The sequence below is a fragment of the Scophthalmus maximus genome, chromosome 14 (genome assembly GCF_022379125.1).
Source record: "Scophthalmus maximus strain ysfricsl-2021 chromosome 14, ASM2237912v1, whole genome shotgun sequence".
Taxonomy (NCBI): domain Eukaryota; kingdom Metazoa; phylum Chordata; class Actinopteri; order Pleuronectiformes; family Scophthalmidae; genus Scophthalmus; species Scophthalmus maximus.
Genome location: NC_061528.1, coordinates 8,794,996 through 8,822,428, shown reverse-complemented (window position 1 = coordinate 8,822,428; position 27,433 = coordinate 8,794,996). Strand labels below are relative to the sequence as shown.

The following is a 27,433-nucleotide window of genomic DNA, read 5'->3' as shown; positions in this document are numbered from 1 at the left end:
TTCGGCGACTGCTGGGTAAATTATGCATGAGAATGAGACGTTTGCGATCAGAATGGGACAAGTAAACATCATTAGTAAAAAGGCTAATATTTAAAAAAGGATTTTGCTTCCTTTTCCCTATGAAAGACCCCATGGTTATGCACTAGAATATGAGCCGGTGCCATGATGACATTGTGCCAGGCCCAAAAAGGTTTGTTCAACTTCATCCCTCTGCATAATACACATAGCTTAAGAGGCTTGATCCCCCTCCACCTCACTCACCCTGTTCAAGCCATCGACGGCCTTCATGGCCTAGAATTTAAATTCAGATATGCAGATTTTGGCCTCCCGTCCCGTGATTGGCGTCCCACCACTGCCGGGGGGCGTGGCCTTCCGTAGGGGGGTGGGGCCTGCCAGGCAGCACGCAGACAAGTTTTCAAACTGCCGGACAAACAAAATTGACTCTGCCAAGCAGGAAACCGGGAAGTAGCGTCTGGAAAGGACGCGCTGTGTGTCCTCCTGGGAGCGGATCAAAGCAGTGTAGTGTTCGAACTCATGCGTAACGTGTTTATTCATTCTTTTCTTTTGGGGTTGGGCTGTTAAGTGAAGACGCCTTGTCGTAGAGTCGTGTGCGTCTATGTTAGTGCCCATAAATCAGGACACACTTGCCACAGCGTGTTGGCGGCGGTGGGCTGAGGAGGAGCCAGCGTTTGGAGTTGGAAGTATCCAGTGATCAATCCGCCTCATGTGGAGCGCCCGCCCACTGGGCTTTCCGCGGAGCGATAGTGGAGGACTGATAACAGTCTGCGGGATTGTGCCGAGGAGAAAGCCGCCGCCTGCCTCGCTGCCGTCGGAGACGGGGAAGGGGGCACTTCTCTCAAGGACTACGACTGCAGCCTGACTGTCGGATCTCCGCATTCCCCCGCGCGGAGCCAGGTCACTTGGGACCTCTTTTACCCCCCCCCCCCCCCCCATTCTTGTCGCCGAGGAGCCTGCGAGCGTGAGTCGCCTCCGCAGCCGTGGGTTGGGTCGCCCGGGCGCCAGGCGCACGCACACGTCGGCGGCGATAAGAAGCACAGAGGTGAGAGTGGAGGAGGACGGACAGGGGAAGCATCAGCCCCAGATCTGTTTTTGTTCCCCCCCCCCCAGCAGCAGAAGGAGGAGGAGGAGGAGGACACGGGAGAGGTGAGTCGGACGCCCGCTGTGGATTTGACTCTCAACGAGCCTCGGCTGCTTTTTTTTTTCTTCTTGTCGCCCGGGATTTGTAGATCATCTTCTTCTCCTCCTCTCTGATTCAGGACCGGCGGTTAACCACATTGTCAAACCCCGACCAGACACCGCCTCCTCGACCAAAGGGAATAGCTGTTGCAAGCGGATCTGCGGACACACACACACACACACACACACACACACACACGATGGCAACCGGTGCGCTCCTCGTCGCCTGCGCGCTGCTTGGTAAGTCACCTGAAGAAGCCGTCAGCCCTCACATGTCCGCCGTGGATGTCAAACTGTCTGTTGTGTTCGATGGAACGAGCTGAGTGTGTTCCCTGCCGGCTCTCGGTCACGACACACGTGTCTCCAGACGTGTGAAGTCGAGCGGCGATAGTTGGGAGAGCAGCCACCAGTCATCGCGACTTAACGAGTCAGGTGGAAGTGGGCTACATTGATGATCGCTGCAATAACAGATGCCTATGAACAGCTGTGTGTGTGTGTGTGTGTGTGTGTGTGTGTGTGTGTGTGTGTGTGTGTGTGTGTGTGTGTGTGTGCTGATCTAGGTTAATGTGATATCTGGACTTTAGTCACAGATTAACCCTGTACAGTCTGCTGCGTTCAAGGGCTGCCTTTGACAACCTGATATGGCCTGTAATTAACTCACACTCACATGTATAAATACACACAAAGACTCTCTCTCTCTCACACACACACACACACACACATCACAGACACACACACACATCACAGACACAGACACACACACACACACACACACACACACACACACACACACACACACACACATCACAGACACACCTGGATCACACATCAGCAACACCCCAGGGTGTGGAGTCATCCCCTGGGTGTGAAGACACCCGGGACGGGCTTTGTTGTGCAGTTTGCGCCGTATAAGTCATCCCTCCAGGTGAAGAACACATTTGACGTGTTCATACACACACTCACGCTCTCACACACACACACACACACACACACACACACACACCCAGTGACGCTCGGTGACACATACAACCACTCACACGGGCAACGATTGCCGACACATACACATGCATAAGGTGCATATCCTGCCTGCGGACTGTCCCAAACAAACACCAGATGGCTCTTTCTGTTCCTGGATTGGGAGGCCTGTCGGTGCTGCTGGGGGTTGGAGGAGGGAGGTGTGGGGGTGGGGGTGGGAGTGGAAGTCGGCCCACTGGAGCCCCCCACTTGGCCGAGAGGATTACCAGCCTGCGCCTCGCTCCTCGTTCCCCCTCAGAAGTCACTTTCACCGGGATGTGGGCTGTAGATGAGTTTGGCCATTGAAGACGTGAGCTGTATTATTCACTGTACAGCAGGGGAGACTGCACACGGTCATAATTCAGAACGTACCTACGGTGTGGGCTGGATATGAGGGTTTTTATATTACCTAATAATCATGAATCATGTGGTTAAAGTTTGAGGCAGCGAGGCACATTTCAGGCGATGGGAAAACATTCCCAATGTGTGATGATCTTGGCACAAAGCACACATGGGTACCTCTGATATTTCCTAATGTTATTATGACGCATTGCCAGCATCATTGGTGACGTGAAGCTCACAACTCTGCAATATGAAATGTGTTGCATCCTATTGAACTTGAAAATCATCACAGTGACGAGTCTGAAGCAAAATCTGAATCTAAAACCATTGCAAAAGGCCGACCGGTGTCCAGAAATAATTCAGCCATGCTCCAGTAATGTAGAATTGGTGCTAGCGTAGTATTAACAGAATGAATAATGCAACCTCAAAACTTTATCCGTCTCCTAATTGTGTGCAAACAGAAACACCTTTTGGTAAGTGAGACGCGTGCGCGCGTGCCTGTATGTGATCTGATCAGCTGTCTGATTCATGCCTCGTGTGTCAGTCGGCACACATTTGAACTTGCATTTGTTTTGTTAAAGATATAGTCGTAATAAAGAGATGGATGCAAGCCGCGTGAGCCGGCGACTGCATCCGTCATTGTTAAACCCAGGGGGTTCCACTTAGGCAAACGCTTACATCGGGGTTGATTTATGGTGCTGAGTTTGCATCCAGGTGTGAGTGTGCATTCTCATTTGTGGCACCGTGGGTGTACGATACAAGGCATATAAAAGGAGTCGCCTGAAGGAAAGAATGTTTATTAGGTTTACAAACAGGATGCCGTCCTTCGCCCCCCAACAGAGAATGGGAGCGATATCATGCTTTTGGTGTGATGTACCATTGCGCGCTATTCTGGTTTATGTTTCTATTTGTGCGAGAGTGAGCTTGAAACGGGGGGAGCCAACGTAGAGTACCCAAGACATCCCAGTTTATATAACTAAATTGAAAGGGTAATATGTGTGAGGCTGTCTGGTTTAACTGTGAAATGCCTGAGTGGTTTCCATTTGCTGGGCCTGACATGAGAGTGGCCTGCTGTGCCCCGGGTTCTGATGAGCTGCCACTGGTCCCGTTTATCAGCTGGTCTCGGAGCAGCTTCGCGCCCCGCAGAGGAAAACCTCCGAGCTTATGTCTGTCGAGATGCACATCCTGCCACTTGTGGTTACTCACGCGCCCGCAATGTTTTAATATATCTCTCTCGATTAGCTCTGCCAACTCGGTGAGCCCGGTGCCACTTTCACTCTGTTGATACAGTATGTGAATATATCAAGGATGAATTTGCACAAACGCGTGTGAGGGGGTTGGTGGTGGTGGTGAGGGTGATGGGAAAGGTTTGGCTAAAGTTGGGTGTGGCAATGGGCGAGGCCTTTTGTTCAAAAGGAACCGATCATAACCAATATGCCTAGACACAACACAGCTGCCCCTTCATGTGCTTTATATTCAGTTGAAGAAATCGTCCCTTGTTCGTTTTAATTCATATATCTTTAAAATATATTGGCATACTTTAAGCAAAACCCATGTTTGCAGTATTTTTATACAATATATTATTATTTCAAATCAATCTGTAGTTCAGCTGCATTACCACACAAGTGACACAACAACATAAGTAAAAAAAAAAAAAGCATTACAAAAATATACTGCAGACTTGATTTTCACTGTGATGGAAATCATGACTCCATTTAAAATAGATGAAAACCAGTAACCATCCGCCCTTTCCACCATCCACCTCCAGTTCCTTTTTACTCCCCCTGTGTGGGTAGATGCTTCTTGATTCTTTATTTTATTTGGGATTTTTTTTGCGGCTCAGTTCTGTGCTGTTGATCGGAAAGGGACGTTTTTTAGTGGTTGTTGTAACACTGTTGTAGCACTGTCAAACTGTGTGCTTATCAGCCGACAGATTTTGCAGCCAGCCCTGCATAATCGCCCCAATCAAACAGCATAAAGGTACTTTAGAGCTCATTTGCATCTGAGGCAATACTGCTGTGCCATTTTTTTTTTTCTCCCCCAAAAAACATTTCCACAAAGTAGTAATGGCAGCACTTCTAGCCACTTACATTTGATTGTCCGCGTGGTGCCGGGACAATTGTCACAAATGCTTGAGAGCCGTTTGGATTAAAATCATCTCATTTTTCCATTTCGGACAAGGTCATTCAAATGTGTGCATTGCAAAATGTGAAACAATAATATAATTAGCGGAGGAAGAAATTGGGAATCGGATGTATGGAACGGACTCATTTGGATAACTCTTGTCATCTAGTTGTTCGATATTATGATGTATGTTTCGAGAAAAGTAGTAGGGTTTAATCACATCATACAAGATATTATGGGGGAAAAGTATAGATCATGATCATTTCCGGGGACTTCAGACCTTTAATGGTCATGGGAATGTTGAGGTCAACATTGTCAGAATTCGAACTGCGCAGGGCCACTCCTCAGCCCCAGTCTCTCCTCTGTCCCAAATAAGAATGACAGCTGGAGGCCCCCACCTCAAAATGACAGGGATTTTAGCTTGTGTGTGTGGTCAAGCCACGGTTCTCCTCGCTGTGCATCTTGAGTCAGCTGTTGCCCCAGTAGGAACGGTTTCCATGTGTTTGTAAGCCTCCGCTGACACGAGAGAGAGTGCGCTGTCTAGACAGTGCAGCAAAATGCAATAACCCACTGTCTGGCTGTTTGTAAGGCTGCTCCGTGTGCGTACACGTTACGGGGGGGGGGGAGTTTTTGTGCGCTGTGATTGTCCCAGGTTTTGTTTCTCATTATTTTTGTCGCTTGTTGTCACCAGAAACAGAGGACCCGGTTGTCTCTGTTAGGGGGAAATATGGACTCGTGCAGCTGTCTGACTGCGCTGCTGTTTGCTTCCTTCCTTGTTATTTTCTGTTCCTGCTGTATTTTGAAGTTGTACGCAGGCTTGTTTGCATGATAAGCATTAGACCCACGCCTTTGTGTATACCCGTGACAAGACGCCTTTTGTCGTTTTTTTTTTTCCTCATACCGTTACGTTGTCGACTCAGCTGACAAAAAACAATGGAGAAGCAGAAGGCAGACTGTCAGTTGGGCTGTTGTGAACACAATTGACTGTGCGGTAAGTTTCCAGTAAACACTTGTCAAAGTTGGGATGGATCATGACAACACGGGCCATTTGTAGGCCAGTGTTCTGCTGTCGGCAGAGACTGAGATGTCTTATTAGTCATGGATCAATAGCACTGGATGAGGGGTGGGGTCATTGTTCTCGCATGGGTGTGTTCTGCGCTTGAGGACAAGTCTAATGCTGGTTACCAGTGTGTACTATACCATGAGGGCAAAGAACTGCCCTGTAATACCGACTTCACAGTCATCTCCAGAAACTCACACCCAACTTTCACTGCGGTTTTACAACAACCCCGCAGCCTTCAGCCGTCCTCCCTCTGTCCCCCTCAAAGGGTGGAACGTTAGCGTAAAGGAATAAAAGGACTTTTGCTCCAGCAGAGCTTTTCAGATGAGATCAAGGTAAAGTCTGGGAAACATTTGAGATAGAAATTTATCGCTACCTGAGCAGTAAATCAAAACCCAACGAAAGTTGTGGATATTCACAGCCGGTCCTCACATGCCGAGCGACTTTATCTCTTTTAGATGATCCTCCCCCATGACCCAGTTCTGAGCTGTAGCCTCTCTCCACTTCACATGTGGAGACGGGCGACCGTGTGAAGTGCAACAAAAAGTTCTTGAGGGAGACTTGCTGTCTGCCACTGTGAATCAGCAAAGTGGCTGTGGCGTGGAGACGGAACGGAGACAGCGTCTGCCTCGTGTTTGATTTTGACTCTGCAGCAGCACCTCTGGTTAACTGTCAGGACTGTCCCACATCACAACCCTCTGCCAGGATCACACAGCTGCGCCTGCACGTCTCCTCACGCCTCAAACGGCGTCTCGTGCTTTGTGAAAACAACGCAACGACAGCCCTTTAGCTATTCAGTTTCCAAACTTGTTCAAGTGGTCTTTAGGTTTCCGATTTGCATGCATCCCTGCCTCATCTCATTTGCACACTTTAAAGGTACTCCAGCTGCCTCCTCCTCTTTTGAATAGCCCCTGACCTCCCTCCCCCACTCTTTTCAAAACAAAACTATGCCCAGCCTCCTTTTCAATGGAGACTAATTAGAAACTGCCCTGAAGTGATTCAAGGCAGATATTTTTCTGCTCCCTTACAGTGTCGGGAGACTGTGCGTTTAACAGCCACATTTACCTTGGACCCTTTACGAGCACCTTCCTCGACCAATTAAAAGACCAACCCAGCCCCCTTCCCCTTGGGATTTTATCTTTTCCTCCCACTTCTGCGGCCCTGTGTTGGGAATGATGATGACTGACGCACACACACACACACACACACAGTCCACAGCGCTCATAGCCGGTGGCCTTCACCGCAGCCACACTCCCCCCGGTCCCTGCTCGGTCCTGCACCCGAGCCGATCCCTTGCCAGTGGGGATACACCCCAGGTGCCGTAACCATGGCGACAGCTCCCCACCTGCTCACTGCTGATGATCCATATTCAGTGGTGGCGTTACTGTTCATAAATGCATGTGTGCCCATGAATAAATGTCTATGTGCATGCCAATTGTTTTCCCTCAAAATAAATCCTCTCACATAATGATGAAAAGCATTCACTATCTTTGCCATTATGTTTTGTGAATGTGCTTGTTTTCCACTTTACACCTAAAACCAACGAGACGCATGTGCGCGTGTTTGTGTGTCTAACTGCTTATGCATAAATGCATGAATTCACAAGTGCATGAGTCTTACTGCTTGAAAGACTAAATGACTGACAATGGGAGGAAAAAGTCTATTTGAAGTAGACTAATTAATAGTTAATTAGTTTTCTTTCCAATCTGCAGCTTAATGTGCAAACGTGGGAAGTGATAGCAAGCTGCCAGTCATACACAAACCAACCGCTGTACATAAAGTAGATACAGCTGTCAGGCTTAATTGTGCACAAGCACAAGATTGATAATGACTGAAGATAGAGTGATTTTATAGCCTCACTTTTTCAATTTCTTTTTCCTTTTTTTTCAAAACGACAATTGATGCAAACACTCGGCCAAGTCTGCTTTAACAGTTGCTCATGGATAGGGTTTTATTTTTCTATTGTCTGGGTGAAAGTTTTGTTTGGGTCAGATTTGAGACCACAGTCCTTTGTCATTCAGACAGAGTGGGGGATGTGTCTGTTCGGGGTGGGGTGGGGGGGGCTCAGGGGGGTCAGATAGCTTAGGATTGGGGGTTGGGGAGATGAGGTTAGTGGGGTAGCAGGTGTCCATATAGAGTTAATGGATCTGGCAAAGGGCGTGGATGGAGGCGCTTAATGTACCGGAGGTGTGCGTGTGTGTGCGCCGATATGAAAGAACAAGTTTGACAACCTGCCTTTGTTCCCTCTTATTATAACCTTTTGGTTTCCCCCACTCATATTAACACAAATAAACAATGTCGATGTGATAACAGACACATTTTCAATTAAAGGTTCATTGTCACGTTCAACTACAGACCTAAACACTTCAGTGTGGCACCGGCAGTCCTTCGTCTTCTATCCATCACATGCAGACTAATTGTAACCATCTGTCACACTGTAAATGTTTACCATTATAGATTTGGCAGGACAGCACTCTTGGCAACACGCAAACAGCCATCTCATACACTGTATATATACTCTGTGTATAATTATTTTGTTATCTTCCGTGTCTCGATATCGCCCAGATAATGGAGAGAAGCGAAGAGTTGTTCAGTGTACGTCTGATAATTGGTCCTTTTTTAAAGTTTCAATGATCTATGAAGCTGAAGTTAAAAGCACGTTGACGGCAGCATTCATGAGGAAAATGATGGAGAGTGTAATTACTTCCTATACACAGCTCATGGATTTCTTTGTTAATTGTTTGCTCTCATTGTAACTACTGGGTTGGGTAAATTTCTTGTATTACTATACAGCACATTATTTAATTTTTAAATAAGTGATATATTGTGTGGTTGGGGGGGCATGGTTTGGCCTGTGGCAAAAATAGCATTGCTACCAAGGATGCAATGTTCAGTCTTTAATTGTATTTATACGTCAGCATGTTGTTGTCGCGGCTCCATATGTGACGTTGGTGTAGTAACCGTGTTATAGCTCTGGACAATCTCTGATCCCTGTCGACTGCTGCTGCACTGCTGCAATGCTGCGAAGTAGCGGGGTCATGTAATGTTTCTCTATCAAAGCTTTAAGAGTAATCATGTTTACCTTCACGTCGAGGGACGGAGCGATACAGAAACACGCAGTGTTTGAGAGCAGTAGCTTTGCAAGATGAGGAGGAGGAGGAGGAGGAGGAAAAACAATTTGTCTGGCATCAGTAATGAGAATGTTTGATCGAAAATGTTTGATGGAAACGTTGTTTAAAAGGATGAGAATAATTCCCCGTGGTGCTGATTATCTGCGCGAAAATGATCACCCAGGACGAAACAATAAAATTAAAAAAAAAAAGAAGCTATTTTCCGCCGCGCGGTCCAGCAGGAAGGTGAGCGTGTGGGAGGGAGCATGGAGAGGCCGCCGTTCGGCAGAGAAGGATAGATTATTATCTGCTCTTTGTTTCTTGACACTATCGACAAATACTACAGGCGGCGGAAATGGAAGGGGGGAAATCTGAATCAGCCCACGCAGACCAATCACATTTCTGCCCAGCATGTAAAGCCCCTACACTTGCGTAGTTACATTTATAGCTCGGAGGCCACGGACACCTCCTGCGTACAGTAACACACTGGCACAGAAGAATGAATTAGCCCCGGGAACCCCCCGTTGCGTTCATCCTGCTCTTACCAGCTGTTATGAGCAACGGCACAGGTGGGGTCATGACTGTTGTAGCCCAGGGGGGCACATAAATTAGAACTAGTTAGCGTGGAGAGAGCAGAGGACAACATGACCCAGGTGTGACGCGGAGCAGGAGTCCCGCGGGATTGAGACTTGGAGTTGAGTCGCAAAAACTGGAGACTTGAGGCCTGACACGCACTCGGCCGCCGAGGGACTCGACTTACTCGAGACGTGGAAGCCAAAACATGTTCTGTGTTTTTTTTTTTAAAATCATTGTAAAATCCCTCTCTTGTCATCTGAATCTGATTATAAGACCGCAGTGAGCTAAGGATATCGTAAAACTGGAAACAGATGGAAGCAGTTATGTTCAACAGTAACAAATCTCTTTTCTATTTTTTTCTTTCTTTTTTTGTACTGCAAATAGTAGCTACTTGATGTCCTGCTGTGACCGTTAGGAACGGCCCAAACATAGCCCTTTGTGAGAAACACGTTGGTTTTACATGTCATTTTAGTACAGATTATACAAACAAGATATTGTGTTGTAATTGATGAGCTTTAGAGGTGCGTGTTGGAGGATTCTGCTGCAGAAGGGCCGAGCCAAGCCCCCCCCCCTCCCCTTTATGTTTACCTGGCAAGATAGCCAATAAGCTGCATCAAAATGTCAAAGTACTTCAGCTCTGTCCCACTTGCTGTAGAGATATTTGCATGTGAACTCTTTCGCTGGAGATTGAGTGCGTCTCCGAGGGAGACTGATTTTGCAGTACAGTCATGAACTATACGTGTGTGTGTGTGTGTGTGTGTGTGTGTGTGTGTGTGTGTGTGTGTGTGTGTGTGTGTGTGTGTGTGTGTGTGTGTGTGTGTGTGTGTGTGTGTGTGTGTGTGTGTGTGTGTGTGTGTGTGTGTGTGTGTGTGTGTGTGTTCATGACTGGCAAAGTGTCCTGCTTTCTAAGGCACTGGAAAGTACGGTGGCGAGTCCTTCTCGGCATTGCTCACGAAAACTCCCTAAGTGAATTACTCCCTCCGTACTCACCTTGTGATCTTTGTATCTGTACCGGTGGCCTCGCCCGCCTCTCTTTTTTACGTGAGCCACACAATGACGTGCAGTGTGTCGACTCTTATCTTCCCGCCCTATGCATGCCCCTGCACTGTCGTTTCTTCCTCTGATTAAAGCTGCGTGGGTGTAATGGGCAGCTGTTTGAGCGGCCGGATGGCCTGTCTAACTGGTCCTCTAATGGAAGTTACAACACTTAGTCTGTCCTTTGTGCTGTATTGCTCCATGACCAACACACACACACACACATACTGACACACACACTTTGTGTCCCAGCTGTTTCCCTGCCGACTGGCTTCCAGCAGAGCGGAGGTTACCCGTTGAACACTGGAAATGATTTAGATTTGTCTTCAGTACAGGGAGAGTTGCACTGGTTTGTACATCGACGTGTGTATTTTAGGGCGAAGACGGTTATGCAGAGCAATGCATGAATAGTGAGAAGCCAAATATTCAGTGTGAGAATTTTTAGTTTCTGGAGTTTCACAGTCTTTTTAAATGGACATCTTAAAATGTTGGTGCACAGTAGCGCTAATAATAAAAGGCAATTATAATGAAACACTTAGAGGTTTATTTTGTTGAGGAAATCAGGCACAGTTCAAATGCTGCCATGGCCATTTCCTGTCAGACGTGTCTCCTCTTTTTACCGCTTCCATCCTTCTCCCTCCAATTTTATTTCCCCTCATCTTGGAATCTCTGTCTCTCTCTCACTCTCTCTCTCTCTCTGGTAATGATGTTAACGGGGTCAAATGCTTTTTGGGGCCTAGAGGGAGAAAGACACGGGGGTGATTTTGAAGAATAGTTAACCAGCTTTGAGGAGTGCGGAGAGGAAAATACTCCTTGTGTTCTTCATTTCTCTCCAGCGTTTAATTCTCTCTGTAATACACACGTAAATGTGCAGCACATATATTCACTTAGTTCTGTCCTTTTTTTCTGTGTGTGGCGTTCAGCACCCTGGAGGCAGCTGCCGTTTTTTCCTAAGCTTCTTCACTTTTTTCTCCCTCTTTGCGTGCCGTGGAATCCTTTTCCTCGCCTCATCACTACCTCGCTGTCTGGGAATCTTCACAAGATTTCAGATCTGTGGGATGAGTCTGAACTTCCCTTGGGGAGATGGGACATTGACTGGGTCCAAGTTAGTTCATAATAAATTCATCGTTCACTGGCTGTAGCCGCTTCAGTTACCCTGCTCTTTAACTTTCCCTGAAAGTTTTTGCTGGGAAGTTTTAAGGTGAGGGGCTGCTGTTCATTCGCACCATTGCCAGGACCATCAAATTTGATCTCGCTCAGGTAACAGCCAGCCAGAATCAACAATATAACTGATATTTCCTATTATGAAAGACTCCGACAACTTGGTTACAGATCTGTAAGTATTTATCTGCTACTGAATATATTAATTGTTGATCAAGTAAAGTTGGAGTTAAGAAATAATAAAAATACCTATTAACCTTTATGTTCCTTCATACTGATTGGTCCGTTGAAATCCACGACGTTCAGGCCTCAAGATTTCATTGTTTTCTTGAAATAAACGTTCTTCCTTGTGGACTGTTTCGAAGCAGTTGAGGGATGCTCGCCGTTTTTAGTCGACACAGGAATTGAGATGCCGGCAGTCTCGTTTCCTAAGAACACCTTTTTTCTAGTTGAGCCCAGTTCCCACTTGAAGGAAGAAGAGGCAGAGAGAAATACGTGAAGAATGTGTTAATATATAATTATGAATGAAAGCGAAGCGAGAAGAGATGATGATCAGCTCAAATCTTTACATTAGCACATCTCTGCAGCCTGCACTGCTGTGGATGCCCTCTATATTTCTTACAGGTCTTTTTGTTGTTGTTGTTTTTTTTACACCTTTCTAGGTGTGTAATTACTATGTGTCATAGAAGAGTGATGATGAATAGTAGGCAGGAATGCTAGTGGCCTTGCTGCTGTTTCCTCTGAGAATAAGACACTGGCCACAAATGATTGGATTAGTGTTTTTAACCCCCTTTCCACTTAGCATAATCCTCTTTGCAGCTTTTCTCTGTGTGTGTGTGTGTGTGTGTTTGGTCATCTACATCCATGGCTATATGTATGCTCCAGCCGATGAACGCCAAGGTCAGTTAGAGAGCTTGTCAATGATCATTCACCAGCATCTGACATCGGATGCATGTTTCTTGCGTCCAGTCAACAAGCTGTGTGGGAAGCAACTGGCAGCAAAGATGAGAGATGAGACACAGGAGAGGGAAGCTAAAGAGCGTGGGGGTGGGAGGAGGAGAGGGGTAGCAAGTCATCCACGGTATGCAGAGATGGAGAAGAGTGTTAATAATAGAAAAATCGGAGGGCCTTGTTGAGCAAATATGGGCATTCGGTGATCGAGGAGGCGGAGCCAGAGGTGAAGAAACGGGGGAAGTTGCGGGCTCGGGATTATTGTGGGGAAGGGTGGTGGAATAGAGCAATCAGTTGAAGGTCTGCAGGGTTTGGTATGTCATTGTCAGCCTTTCTAAACAGCCCGCAGAGCGATGGGCACTTTGAAGTTTCACAGAGCTGCTTAAACCCTGCCTGAAAAGACGCAGAGAACCGCAAGGCCCAGAGAACAGACAGGAATATACAGAAAGAGGGAGAGAGACCGGAGGGGCAGAATGAAGGGAAGGAATGAAGATGGTGAAACACGGAGGAAGGCATTGAGAGTAATGAGAAGTAGGGGGGAAACTTGCTTCAGAAAGATGACAGGAGACGAGGCGAGCAGGGGGGCAGCTCTTAGTGCACCAACTCTATGAGTCCTATGTGTTTTTCCTTTCTATTTTTCGGACGTGTGAGTAATATGTTTCCAGCACTTCTAGATGAGTAGCTGCAACATGAGACACGGAGAAGAAGACTGGGCACTGGCAGATTAGCACACTGACATCACAGTGAAGAGAAGCAGGGAGCCGAGGTCTGAGTCAGAGTAGATGGTTCGCTTCTCTTACCTAACGCATCCCGCAACATGTCCTGCCAGATCCAGTCAGCGCTCTTCACCATAGACCTTCTGTCAGTCTCCGTTTTTAAATCCACAGTGTTTGGTGTTTGCTCGCTTGTGGAAATTATTTCCTATGTTAACTCACTGGTGTCGCCAAATGTTTCTCAGGTCATGGCCTTTAGTGATGCGGCAGATATGGTGCTATATTCAGCCGGGAAGAGATGTGCAAAGTAGCAATGTCATGAACCTCATCACACTTTAACAAATCCCTCTAAAATTCATAATGATAAATAATAAATCATCAAATCCATTAGCTGCTGCAGAGGAGGTGACGTGTAGAGGTTGGGGTTATCGCATCGTCCTGAGAGGATACGATTATTATGAATATTTGCATTTTGGTTATCGACAGAAATCTAAAGGGGAATATGCATCTTATCATCTTATCATCCTTTTTCTTTGTGTGTGTGTGTGTGTGTGTGTGTGTGTGTGTGTGTGTGTGTGTGTGTGTGTGTTTTCATGTACAAACAAACAAAAACAAAAGAACAGTCTAAACATTCAGTTAGATTTCAGTTTGGGGATCAACAGGAGATGTGTTGCATGATTTAGTGGGACTGCATTAAAAATGTAAGTGTTGTGCATGTGCAAAATTACACCAACAAATACATTATTAAAAAACACATTGGCATTCTTTTTAAAGCAATTTTCTTTTCCTTTTCTCCACAGTTAGCAAGTTTCATTATTGAAATAAAGGCATTCATGAGAATGATTTAGGAATTAAAATCTTGATCAGTCGCGGAGGGTTCTTTTAGGAGAAAACAAGCCATAAGGGATGATTAGTTTAATCAGAATTCATTTTGTCATGCCACTGTGGCTGAATTCAAATCACATTCAAGCCAGGGACTGTAAATCTGATATTTTACCAACTCATCAGTGGGATTGTGTTTCAAAAAGCAAGCAATAGTCAAAAGACCCGACGCGCCCAGCTCAGGAAAGAAATACAAGACATGATCAACACAGAGAGATGACAGGTGCATGTTTGCAAGCACAAATGTGACCTTCATCCTGTTTTCCTGTATTTCGGCGACTCGGGCAGAACAAATCGAGAGAGGTGACTTTGTTTTTTACGACAAGATAACTTTTCATTATAATACAGACTTGCGCATGAAGACACATGTACAGTAAAAGGAGCGTAAAAAGACTCTAGCTAATAACGGTGAATGAAAGGTTGGGGTGGGGGGGGGGGTTGTAGAAAGTGTGAGAAAGTTACTATGAGAGGAAAGAGGATGTTGAAGTTAAAAAGCTGTTGTGGTGAATTATTAATGCCAAACATTGTGCCCACGGACACAGCCTCTTACAGACTTTTTTTCACTCTCTCTCTCACACACACACACACACACTCACACACACTTGTGCGCGTGCACACAGACAGACACACACAAACCCAGCTGCAATCCCCAGTTGCTTGTGGAGACAGGAAACAGCGTACTTGTCACTCTGTCTGGATCTCGGAGGGGGGGGGTGTATGTGTAAGTGCTCTGTTGTCTCTGGCTGCAATGAGAGGGATGTTTGTAGTTGTTCGCTGAATGGTGAATGTTCCGTGTGTTTGGTGTGTGTGTGTGTGTGCGCGTGTGTGTGTGTGTGCGTGTGTGCGTGTGCATGTGCATGCAAGCGGTTGAGGCAGCGTTCACATACCGTATGTTAGTTGCCCTAAATATATGATTTAAAGCAACTTCAGTTCAGACTAGTCTTCACCAATTAATGATTAATTTAACAATGATTTGTTACAATAGTCAACTCATTAGTCCACTAATGGTGTGTTTTGTTGTTTTTAAAAACTTGGTTTTGTTAAAATGATAAGCACATTTAATAGTGAGCAATTGTCTAAAGTGAATTTGCATTTCTGGCCTCGAACGTAGTGGTGCCCCTTTTACAGGAAGCAGATATGACCTGAATTTATGTAATTAAACTGAATCCTCTGGCATTTCATTAATGTAAATTCAAACATCTGGGCTTCCATGTGGACATCAAACCTTCATCATTATATTTTCTCATCTCTTAAAATGTTTTTTGTGACTTATCGAGAGCAGGGCTGTAACTAAGTTATTTTCATTCGCGAATTATCGGTCGATTATTTTCTCGATTAATCGATTAGTTCTTCGCTCCTTAAAATGTCATAAAATGGAAAAAAATGTTGATCGTGTTTCCCAAACACCAAGATGATGTTTGTTTTTTTCGTAACCATTTTTACAAATATTTTAAAATCTGTTTACTCTCATGGAGTAGCCACGAAACCAGAAAATATTCACTTTCTTTCTTCTTCAAAAACTACTACAACTGATGAGTCAATCATCAAAATAGTTGGCGATTAATGTAGTAGTCTATTACTAATCCGATTAATTATTGCAGCTCTGATTGAGTTTTGATAAACACTGTGAAACGTGTTGAAACATACACATTTTTGTACATAAAAATATAAACAAGCATTTTATGATTAAGAATTGTGATGTGTTGTGTCTCACTCACTGGTGGACAAACAACTAACTGCAATGGCAACAGCTTTTTCTTATTGACTTCATAGCGACTGTTTATTTGGCACTGCCATCATAGCAGTGGGCAGGGATTATTATTGGCCAATATATCCACCAGGCTAATTTATCAGTTGCGCTCTCATGAGCAGTCCGTGCACATCCTTGCTCGGGAATCTTGATGAGCACTAAAAATTAATGATGCGTCAGGCAAGAAAGCATTTATTATCCATTTCAAAAACACCTGTACTCCGTTCAGCTCGACACACTTAACATGCTCTGCCGACTTGTGTTTAACCAGCTCACACTGACCTCTGTCCCAACTCCCAGATGGCTGCCTCTCACCTCCGTGTGGTGCAGCTGCAGCGTTGTCCTTGTGGTGAGGCTCTAACATGCGAGTGCGTGCAATAGCAGTGAGCTGTTGAAAAAGAGTGGCCGTGAATGCGTCAAGTTGTTTGTGGTGTTAAAAAAGACCTTGTGTGTTTTCCGTGACTCTGTGTGTGTATGCACACCTCAACCGCAGTAAGTGCATGTCATGCTGTTTCTGTATTCCCAAGGAGATGTTGGGTGCGTCGACACTCGAGGCTTTATATTTAAACTGCAGTTATGTAACACTAACATAATTTTTCTTTCCCCTCTCTCCCTGCCTTCATCCCATCCACTTCCCTTTTCTTTCCCCACCTCCTTCTGCAGCCGGCGTTGCCGTGGCTCAGAGAGTCGTGACGGTGGAGAGTGGACCCCTGGTACGGACTGAGGGCTCCCACGTGACCATCTGGTGCAACGTGACGGGCTACAAAGAGGGGGTGGAGCAGGACTTTGAGTGGTCCATGTACCTGGCAGCGGCGCAGGACCGGGAGATCCGCATTGTGAGCACGGCTCAGCCGAACTATGCCTACGCTGTGTACGCCCAAAGGGTGAATAGTAAAGAGATCTTTGTGGAGAGGCTTAGCCGCGACTCAGCTGTGCTCCACATCACCAAAGTGCAGGCCAAGGACCAGGGTCTGTTTGAGTGTTACACGCCCAACACAGACGGGCGCTACCTTGGATCCTACAGCGCACGCACCAACCTCACTGGTGAGTCTCTAAGCACGTACAAATACACACAAACTGTCGGTGTATGAATAAACCCCCTCTGTGTACAGATAAGTCACACTTACAGTTATTAAACACAAATCCAACCTTTAGTCAAAGCTCAATCAATAAGTTACCAATCAATCCTGTAAATAGCAATACCAGCTAATTGCCTCTCCGCCTACTGAAATACATCCTGTGGGCCTATTTCTTTTCAAACCTATTTATTCTTCCGTGTCTTTAATGATTACAGTCCTCCTACTGTAACAATTTCCTGGCCATTCTTTATCGTTACATTGTGGAGTGTTTGACTGCTAGTGGTGCTTTGGAGCAATGTTTGAATTAGAAGAAGATCCCCAACTTGTTTGAATCTTTAGCTCTAAACTTGAGCACCCAGTTATGCAGATGATGTGACTTACATATGCAAACACGTGTCATTTCATATATTGAATTGGGATCCAGGTAGGGTAAGTTAATTGCGTTGGCATCTTTTTAGACACAGAAGCAATTCAAAATGCTAATGGTATGTTAATCTGCTAATGTGCCCCCCCCCCCCCCCCCCCCCCCCATTTTTGTGGCAGAGATTAAGTCGTGTTACACGGAGTGTTGTATTATTTAATGGTTGGATTTACCCACAGGGAGTCCGAGGGCAAAGTTGAGCTGTGAGCCCCTGTTGATTCCCCAGTTTTTCACACACACTTAATGTGAAAATGCAGGACTTACATTGAGTCATTTCTGTTCATATTGTGCCTCAGTGTTGCGTATTCCAAGTAACATTTTCAACATGGGGCCTCAGGCTTCCGCCCTCCCTACAGTATGAGCGCTGTGAACTTAAATTTGATATCTTGTTGTTATGAGTCCACATAAAACCAAGACACGGTTTCTATCAAAATCAGATTATTCAGACTGACCACATATAAAATATTGATTAAAAAACAGCCACCTCTGTGCATCATATGGAAGGAGTGTCAGAGGAAGTGTTGCACTCCAGATCACACAGAGTCCCACCTGTTCTGGCCTGGAAAAACCCCTCTCTCTCTCTCTCTCTCTCTCTCGCTCTCGCGCTCTCTCTCTCTCTCTCTCTCTCTCTCTCTCTCTCTCTCTCTCTCTCTCTCTCTCTCTCTCTCTCTCTCTAATAGACCCTCAGACACAGTCACGTACTTCCTCCCAACACCTTTCCTTGACCTGAGCCGCTTCAATAACACACCCGGTGCATGTGTTGGCGAGATGTGCGAGTGTTAGGAACCATACATGATCTTCCAATCGGCTCACAGCAACGAGGCCACAGCTGCCATAGTCGGGGATTCCATTCCCTTCATAACTTCATGCCTCCATCGCAGGCGTGGCCGACCTTTCTTTTCTGGGTCAAAGTGTAGACCAGACGCCGTTACAGTTAATCTTCGCTACTCGGTGTGTGTGCGAAATGTAAACTGAGAAATATTGATATTAGTATTTTTCTTTTTTCATCACCATCAGGTCAGGCTGCGGTGATCGGTTCTCGCAGAAAACAAAAGCTCCCGTGCACTTAACAGATCAATGGGCTTGGTTTTTAAGTGTTATTGTCTGGACCTCGGTATTTGTATTTTCTAGTATGAGCAGTGTGATCTATATGTGGGGCAGGGCCCAGGCGCAGTAGGCAGTGAAACTGCACTGCTGATAGAATACAGTATTTATAGATGTGAGAGGGAGCTGGAGTATGTAAGCATGCAGAGGTGTTGAGGGACTTTGTAATCTCTTCCTGCGTCTGTGACCTCTTAACCCAGTTACTGGGGGTCAAGGGTACAAAGCATGCTCTCTCTCGTCTCGCTGCTGTTGTTTTTGACGCCCTCTGTGATCCCCAGCAGCTGCATGCCTCCTTGGACCATTGTCAGCAATCTTCCTCCTTCCCTGATCTGTCTGTGTCCATTCATTTGCCCTGGCCTCTTTCTTTTTAATTTGCTCTTTTTCCGTTGTATTGCAGACTCTGCCCTTGAGGAGATATGTTCCAAGGGTGATGTCAAAGGACAACCACAAGCTGGAGAGTATTACAAAGGATGTAGGAAGAGGCTGTGTCTCTGGCGGTTTGGGTTATTTGGGTTAATTGTAGGGGCAGACGGCCACACAGTCATTCATGCCCTGAGTGCTGCATTAAGGTTTACTGGCATTGATGTGTTTCATCCACTGTCACGTTTCTGTACAAAGAGCAGGTGAAGGTTTTTGACATGAAACTAAACACCTGCTTGCTGGAGGAGTCCAGTGTACACCTGTACACAGTTCTCACCGATACAGTGAGGCAGTGTTTGGTATGTTTTGTTGCCTCAGAGTGACAAGAGGATTTCAATAATTATTTATTACAATAACTTTTTACGTTGACAAAGTATTTCCTGTTACATTTTGGTTTGCCGCAGGTTAAAGGTAAACATAACTATACAGGATCAAAGAGGTGGTTCCATGTTTACACTACTGTAGTTGATTGACAGGCCGAAATGTGAAAACCAAACATCTCACGTTTGACTAAAAATGTCCAGTAAATGCGTCAGTGTGGCCCTTTATCTGTGTTTGGAATAACAGTGGAGTTGTAAATGTCAAGGCTTAAACTACACGGTGATTACAGGGAACCCCTCTTTTTGCTGTACAGTCTGTGATTAAGTGTTTCTTGAAGCTCTTGGAGGTCGGAGGTCATCTCACACCTCCATTCTCTGATCTCGTAGATCGACTAAGCTCAGTCTGTTGCATGCGAGTGTGTGTTTTTGTGTGCTCGTTTTTGTGTGTGTGTATGTGTGTACTTGGATTTCCTCCTACACATCAGATTGTAGAAGAAAAAGGACAACAGCCTGACATGGCCGTCATGGTTGTCCTTATCCTACGCACCAGCCTGTGTGTGAGCGAGTCCAACAGCTAGCAGAACAACAAGCCCTCCCAGAGACGAGTATCACACTGCTCTTACTTTGCTGCCATACAGCCTCACTGTCATGGATGGCACCCGCATCATAGGGGTCACATGTGCTGGCAGAAAATGCCGATTCTAGCCTCCGCATTTGGCAGTCGGCATTAATCCTCGGCCTTGTGGTAATGTAGTGCAATGGAGCTGGAGACCCAAAGCCCTGATACATTTACTAACAGAAGCATTCTCACTTTATTCACAAGAGAACGGAAGCAAAACGTCCATCTTCAGATGTGTGACGTGAAAATATTTAATTTTGGCAGCGAGTGGTTCTGAAGACAAGAAGATGTCAGCAAATGGACGGCAGCAAAAAGGCAGCAATGAGGAAATTGGAAAAGAGAAGAATGGGGATAGAAGCGGCAGTATTGGAAATGGGTAGTGGGGTGATGCTGAATAGTGTGTGACCAATAAATGACGAGCTCTTCCTCTTGACTCCAATGTGATTGGTTACACCTCCCAGAGGCATTACCCACAATACAACTGGCGCAATAGGGGGTGCACTTTAAATAGTCTCTGCCTGATGTGACTCCTGAGGTTAATGCAGTTACAAGTTCTAAACGCAATTAGCCTGCACAAATTGAGGAAGCTGGGAAAGAAGGAGAAAGACTGAAAGGGCTCGAGACGAGACACAGGAATTTCAATTAAGGAAGAAGAAAACTGTTGGGCGTATCATTTTGGGAAACGAGCCGCAGTAAAATACCACATTTCTCCAGTCACAGTTTTCATTTTTATTATATTTTGGGCCTACAATTTTTTCCCCCTCCCATTTTCAGTTGAGAAAAAGAAGAATCCTTTCACTTGACTAAAACCATGACCCTAATCTGTAAAGCAATGCCTACTCAAGGTCAAAGCACAGTTATCTCTTTGTGTTTGTGTGTTCCTGCACACGTGCGACCTTTAAAAGTACGAGTGTTCGTGAAGAGGGCAAAGAACAGGCTGGTTGATTTTTCTTAGCTCAACTGAGGCTGTGCACAGTTAAACATACAAACAGAGTGAAAGTGGCTGAATCATGCTCGTCCTGAGCTCAGCGTGTGTGTGTCTGATTTGTATGTCTCCCTTGATTATCCTTTCTCAAGGGAGTCAGCCAAGTTGCACTCCTCTACTTCACTTAATGAGATAGACTGAATGGGGAGATGTCATCTCACATTCTGTCTTTTACACGGGGCGATGCGGAGACAACCCCCCCATCCCTCCCCCTAATTCCACTGTGCTCCATCGTCTCTGCCCATCAATCCAGAGCTCCAGATTCGATTTGGTCTGGTCCACGCCTCTGCCCCAGATGGTGTTGGTCATCCAGGCTTATGGTTTTGTCAATACGGCTGGTCGTTGAGCTTCATCACAGGAGAAAGGCATAAGGGTGACCGAAACACATAGCATAAGATCGTAGGGGGAGCTAGTGATTAAATTAAGACAAGAGGAGGAAAATAGGAACGAAAAAATACGTAAGATAGGAATCTCAATTTAGAGAGGACAAATCATTGAATGGTTCGGACAAAGAAAGATATAGTCAGATGTACTTGAGGGAAAGGTGAGCAGAGAAGAGAAGGTGTAGATAAATAGACCTGGGAAGTTATATCTCTGTCTTTGGGTATTGATTGGGAGCAGAGGCCTGTTGTTGACTGGAGCATTTCATCTCCCTCATCTCTCCTTGCAGTGACACGTCTAGCTTTCTCTGCTCCCCCTCTCTCTAGCCTCACCATCACCTCTCAGTTTCATTTACAATTACGTTCCCTTCTCTGCTTTTGGCATGTGTTAGTGTGTGCGCACGTGTGTGCGAGTGTGTGTGTGTGTGTGTATATATGCACATCCTGGCTCTAAGCTGCGGACCAGGCATGCCTCCAGATGGAAAGAGATTTTATCACTATGTCTGGCTTGCCATTTTAGTGCACATCTCATCCACTTTAGTGGACAGTGCTTCCTGCCCCATAATATAACTTCCATTCGGACCAAACATACACGGACACAGACGAATATACAGTATACACACACACAGGAAACAATCTCAGTCACAGTCACGTGCTGAAAGTGAGCTGTCAGTCAGGACAGATGTCGCACCCATAATTGAGTCTGAGGGGTACGCAGCTGTAGTGCTCCCAATGGAACATATGCTTTCTACTGAACATCACTGAAGAGGGCTTTAACAACCCGGCAGATCACTGTGGTAGACAATACAACTGCTGAATACAGGACATCGTTGCCATGTGAATAAAACGGCGCTGCTGTACAGAGCAATGGTACTCTGTAGTCTTGTAGTGTAATCTGCAATACAGCGTTTTTACAGTGCAGTGCAAAAGTTTGTAGGTTTTTTATCTGTTTACTGCACCTAATGTGAAATTAATTAGTGAAGAAAAAACTTCACGCCATTATTTTCGAAAGCAAGTGGTGTGGTTTGGGGATAGCGAGCGAGTCACTGGGTGAGTAAAATGAAGTGTTTGTCCAAGTTTGAAATTCTTACATCAATCCTTGGGCCTCGTAGTGGCCGAGCAACTCTGTCTTGAGACGTGGAAGCTTTTTACAAAGGGGTCAAAATCAAATCTGGCACAGATGCTCTTAGGTGGCTCGTAGGTCTTGTCAACTAGCAGTGACTTAGAAACACTGAATAGATATATTAAGGATTAAAATGTGCTTCGGTAATATTTACTGCTTATTTGTCCAATATTCAAAGTCACACTCTGACGAGGCTACAGGTCCAAAGATCCGAATGCACCTGTCAAAAATGTGACATCCGTGAATACCTCCTTCTTCTTCTTCTTTTTTTGAATGGGTTGAAGCACAGTCACAGGGACACGGCAGACATTTTGCCATGTCATATTTGGTAAAGCACAGGTGTCACTAAATAACGACAGCTCTCTAGTGTGTTCAGTTCAAGTATTTCAGTAAAACATGTCAGAGTGACAGTGAGCCAGCGTGCAAAAAGAGCAGGAGCCTAAAACTGAAGCACCCAAATAGAATTGAGCCATCATTCACATTATAATCCACACCTGAGCTTTTTCCTACCGTGTCAAGTCAAAATGTCTGCCCTGACAAAGGCCTATAGACCTGAGGAAAATTAGACCTGATCCAAACGCTCTTCTTCCAAACAGACAAATGAAACAAACAGCGAGAGAGAGAGAGAGAATGTCAGTGCTGACAGCAACATGATATGCCACAAATGTTCCTTCATTTCAAGCCTGTTGTAACCCCAAACTCAGATTTTTAGCTGGGATTTCGCAAGCATTTACTTGGTTTTTCGACATAGAGACTCAAGACCCGATGGCGAGACAGTGGGAACGTTGACGACGCCGATATGAGCCGGCCCAACTCAGGTCTCCGATCAGGTCCAAGATCGGAAGCCAGCAGAACCTAAACACTGCTGCTTAGGATTAAAGTGGGCCAATACGGAAGCTTTTGCCGATAAACATGAACGTACACGCTCTCGTAGCCTACAGACACACTTTCAAGCACATACGCTGCTCTGCAAATCTTTGGCCGTGGCCCTTATGAAATCAAAAATGGTGTCAGAGATGCGCTGCATTTAGCTCGTCGCCCACATTACTGCGCTGTGCTAATGAGAAAGGATTTAGTGTGATAACAAAAACATGCACGTGTGTGTGTGTGTGCGTGTTCAGTGTATATGTTTGTTAATGTTTATACGATGGGCTAAAGATGTGCTAGTGTTGCTCTTGTTGATTTGATTAACTTAGCAAAGCGCTAAACCTCAGGGGCCCCGCTGCCTCTTCTCCGGCAGATTAACAGAGCACAGCCACAGTTTGAATATGAATTCAGCATGAATATGGATGTGAATGGGTGTGCTAATGAGTGTTTGTGCTCGCGTCGTTAAAATGTGTGTCGGTAAAGGGTGGAACTTGCGGCATCATAGCCCCCAGGACCCGCGTGGTTGTAAGTGTGGTCTGGGACACTGGGGCTGCTGCTGGTGCATTGTTTGATGTCGGCAGCTGCTTTGAAGCCTTATCTGAGCACAAGGGGGGCAGGAGGTTTTTTCCTGGTTTGAGCGATAACCTGTTTTGACACGGACACAAATACACACACACACACACACACACACACACACACACACACACACACACACACACACACACACACACACACATGCCTCAGAATCCATTTACACACATTCAAATGGACAGGACCATGCACAGATTTTGGCTCTCACGTCCCCGGGCTTTTTTATTCGCTCACTGATAAGATGCGAAGACAGAAATTCTTTTCAGTGATGAACCCTGCGCACGGGAGAGGTAGGCGAGTGGCATTGTTGGAGAGTAACTGCACCGAGACAAATGTTTTTTCTTGCAACGCAAACTAGTGGGTGGCAGTGATGTAGTTGTTTGTGCAACAAAGCTGACTATGCTGCACTCGATTTGGCTGTGCCAGCATGCAGATTTTTTTCACAGCAGCAAGGGGCAGGGAAACCTTATTAAATAGAGAGCAGGCGTAATATGAGACTGGAGGTATGATGTATGAAAAGCATGATAATCAAAGATAGGGTTGCAGCTGTATACCAGTTTCAAGGGATAACATGGTATGAAAATGGACGATTGTCATGACTGTATATTTGCCTATTACAAGTATTGAAAATAATGCAAACAAACAGAGAATCGTACCTGGGTGAGCACGTCTCTCCTCCTCGACTGCTTGTTAGGCTCACCCCACACACGCGCAGAGAAAATGGCAGAGAGAAGGAGCGAGGCCGCTCTTCTCCACCCTCCGAAAAGAGAAACGGAAAGCATGGGATCACTGTGAATATCCCCAAAAAATGAACCTTGATGCAAAGTGGCTGTCGAAAGGAGGACGCGCTTCAAACATGTTTGCCCATCTTTGAGAACACGATCCCTCCGGGCAGATCACAGCGTGCGTCCCGTCTCTAACTTAAATCAACCAACGAAAACACGTGAGAGGTTTAAACATCGGCCATGATGTATATTCCATCAGAAATATTTTCCCCATCACTTATCCGGACTACATCTGTGTCGTTTCTACGGTTGGTAACCTCTGGCATTCAGACTCGCATTGACACAAGCGAGCGTGTGTCTAAACCTACAGTAAATTAGCAACTATTTTGATAGAGTATCTGATAGCATTTCTTCTCTTACTTACAATCTCAATGGAGGGATTTTACTTGTGAGATTACTTTTACAGTGCTATTCACCAAAGCAAAGGATATGAATACTTCCTCCATCACTCCAAAATTTGCATCACACCCAACTCATTAGCATCCTAATCACCGCCTCGTCTTTTTTGCAAAGGGAAACAGTGGATTAGTTGTAACGTCTTATATAATGATATTTGAGTGTGGGCTGTGGAGCCGGCTGCGGGGCTGTTCTTGCTGTAGTAGAAGTGAAAAGTGGGAGAAGCCTCAGAGACTAGACTCATTTCGGTGAAGCAGCACTACGGCAAGGAAGCTGATGACCCTCAAACTCTGTCTCAGGGACACACCACTATCTAGAATCTGCAGTGCAGAATTTAGTAATGTACACACGGATACCGTGTAAAAAGCTTTACCAAGGACTTTTGGCTGCGTGTAAAGACACTGTGGCCGACCACTGGGCTAAAACTGCACTGACAATATGCATTCCCCTATAGCCCCCCAACCCTAATCTTAACATGACTGTAAGCTGAACCCTAAAACCAAATCTTAACCTCTCAATAATCAGTCTCTACCTGCAGAGACCTACATTTTTGGTCCCCAATGCCCCAGTGGGCATTCAGGTTTAAGTCCCCAGTGGAAACAGAAACAATCCTCTCTGCTGGTTTGCGGGATCTCTTTGTCTCGTGTTTGTGGTTCTTAGGTCATAAAAATTATCAATAATTATCGATATCGACCGATATGAAACACGTGCATCGTGCTACAGTTTTCAGCCGTATCGCCCAGCCCAAACACACACACACACACACACACACACACGCACGCACGCACGCACGCGCGCACAGACAGACAGAGGCATGACCGATCCCTTCCTCTCAGTTGACTGAGAGGTAGACAACAGACATATGCTGCCACCTGTGCCCCCGTGCTCGGGCAGCCACTTTGGGATGTGGATAGAGAGATTGTGTATGTGTGTATGGGAGGGGAGGGGTGGGGTGGGGTTGGCATATGCCTGATTCCCCTCAGTGCTGGCAGCTCAGACAGACAGTTGCTCCCTCATCTGCTGCCCTGCTGGATGTGTGCCTGGTGACTGAGCGCTGCCCACCTCCCCGTCACTGCACTCCCCCCCACTGTCTCTCATACACAAACACAGCACACACACACACACACACCCCTGCTAATAGTTTGCACATCTGTCCAGCCTACACATGCTGCTCCACTCAACCCTCGGCTTGTACTGTGCTCTAATGAAGTCATACTGTAGATCTTGTTATCGTGCGTTTGTGCACAATGCAAAAGGCTTTAGATATGTCTGTAGTTTTAGACTCATGTGCCAATGTACCTTTTCAGCGAACAAGGCATGGGGAACTGGCCAAAAAGCAAAGCGTTGAAGACTGATAAAAACACAGTATGTTTTGTAAGGTTTACACACACACACACACACACACACACACACACACACACACACACGGTCAGATGGCTGGGGCTATAACTGATTCTATCCTCGGGGAAGTCTTTTAATTGGTCACAGTGCTTCACCATCTGGGGCTGGAGCGACGGATGGAGGGAGGGTTGAAGGGAGACGGTGGGCACTTCTGTAAGAGTTATGGAGAGATAGAAGGGGGGGAGGAGGGGAAGTAAGTGCAGAACACGGAGGGAGCTTATTAGTTTTAATACGCCAGTAATATGGGAATCATAATATACTTGATAAATGCTGTCAATGGGGCACAAGTGGGAAGGTGCAGGGATGCGAGTGGCTGCACGTGACGTGTTTGCGGGCCTGCGTGCATTCATGTGTGCCTGTAGGTATAGACGGGTTATTACATGGCATCTGTGTCTTTGTGTGTGTGTGTGTGTGTGTGTGTGTGTGTGTGTGTGTGTGTGTGTGTGTGTGTGTGTGTGTGTGTGTGTGGAAGTGGCAATGGCTCTGGGGTGTGTGTTTTTTGCTGATGTTGGCAGGCGGAGCAAAACCCTGCACATGTGCTAACAACCTCCAGGACAGCAGTAAAGGACAAGACAAACAGACACACTCAGCGATGGTATCTGTGCGTATTTCCCTTCTCCTGAGTGTTTGCTGTATTTTATGCCATTTGACTACAGTTGGGGGACATAAAGGCGGGAAACGAACACCTCAGATAAAATGACGGGGAAAGTGGGTCTGAAGCAGGCGAAGATGGGAAGAGAAATGTAGGGGCAGAAAAGAGGAGTGCGATGCTGAATGCGGGGTGGAAGGAATATTTATATGTGTTTAGGCATGATGAGTAAATCTTTGATGCTCTAAAGGATTTCATTCAACGATAGCTTTGCACACAGCTCTCCTCAAACACTCTTAGGAAGATTTGTCTTTCATACTCCCACCTCTCTTCAGACTACCCCTCCTCTCACGCCTTGCCTTTTAATCTGCCGCTTTACTCTCCATCTTCCCAACACACTCACTCAGGCTCATTTCCTGGCTGGGCTCTCAGTGAGAG

At 45.9% G+C, this 27,433-nt stretch overlaps 1 protein-coding gene across 2 annotated transcripts in view; it reads left to right on the top strand.

Annotated features, from left to right (window-relative positions):
• Nucleotides 1-371: 371 nt before the first annotated feature.
• The window catches only part of igsf3 (immunoglobulin superfamily, member 3), a 66,582-nt gene continuing 39,520 nt past the window's right edge, over nt 372-27,433 (top strand). The window contains exons 1-3 of one of the 2 annotated variants that reach the window (XM_035651563.2): nt 372-1,164; nt 1,278-1,437; nt 16,579-16,959. In XM_035651563.2, coding sequence (XP_035507456.2) covers nt 1,398-1,437; nt 16,579-16,959 — 421 coding nt within the window. In that variant the 5' untranslated portion in view covers nt 372-1,164; nt 1,278-1,397. Of the gene's footprint in view, nt 1,438-16,578; nt 16,960-27,433 lie in introns of both variants that reach the window. The other variant, XM_035651564.2, reaches the window with a different exon arrangement.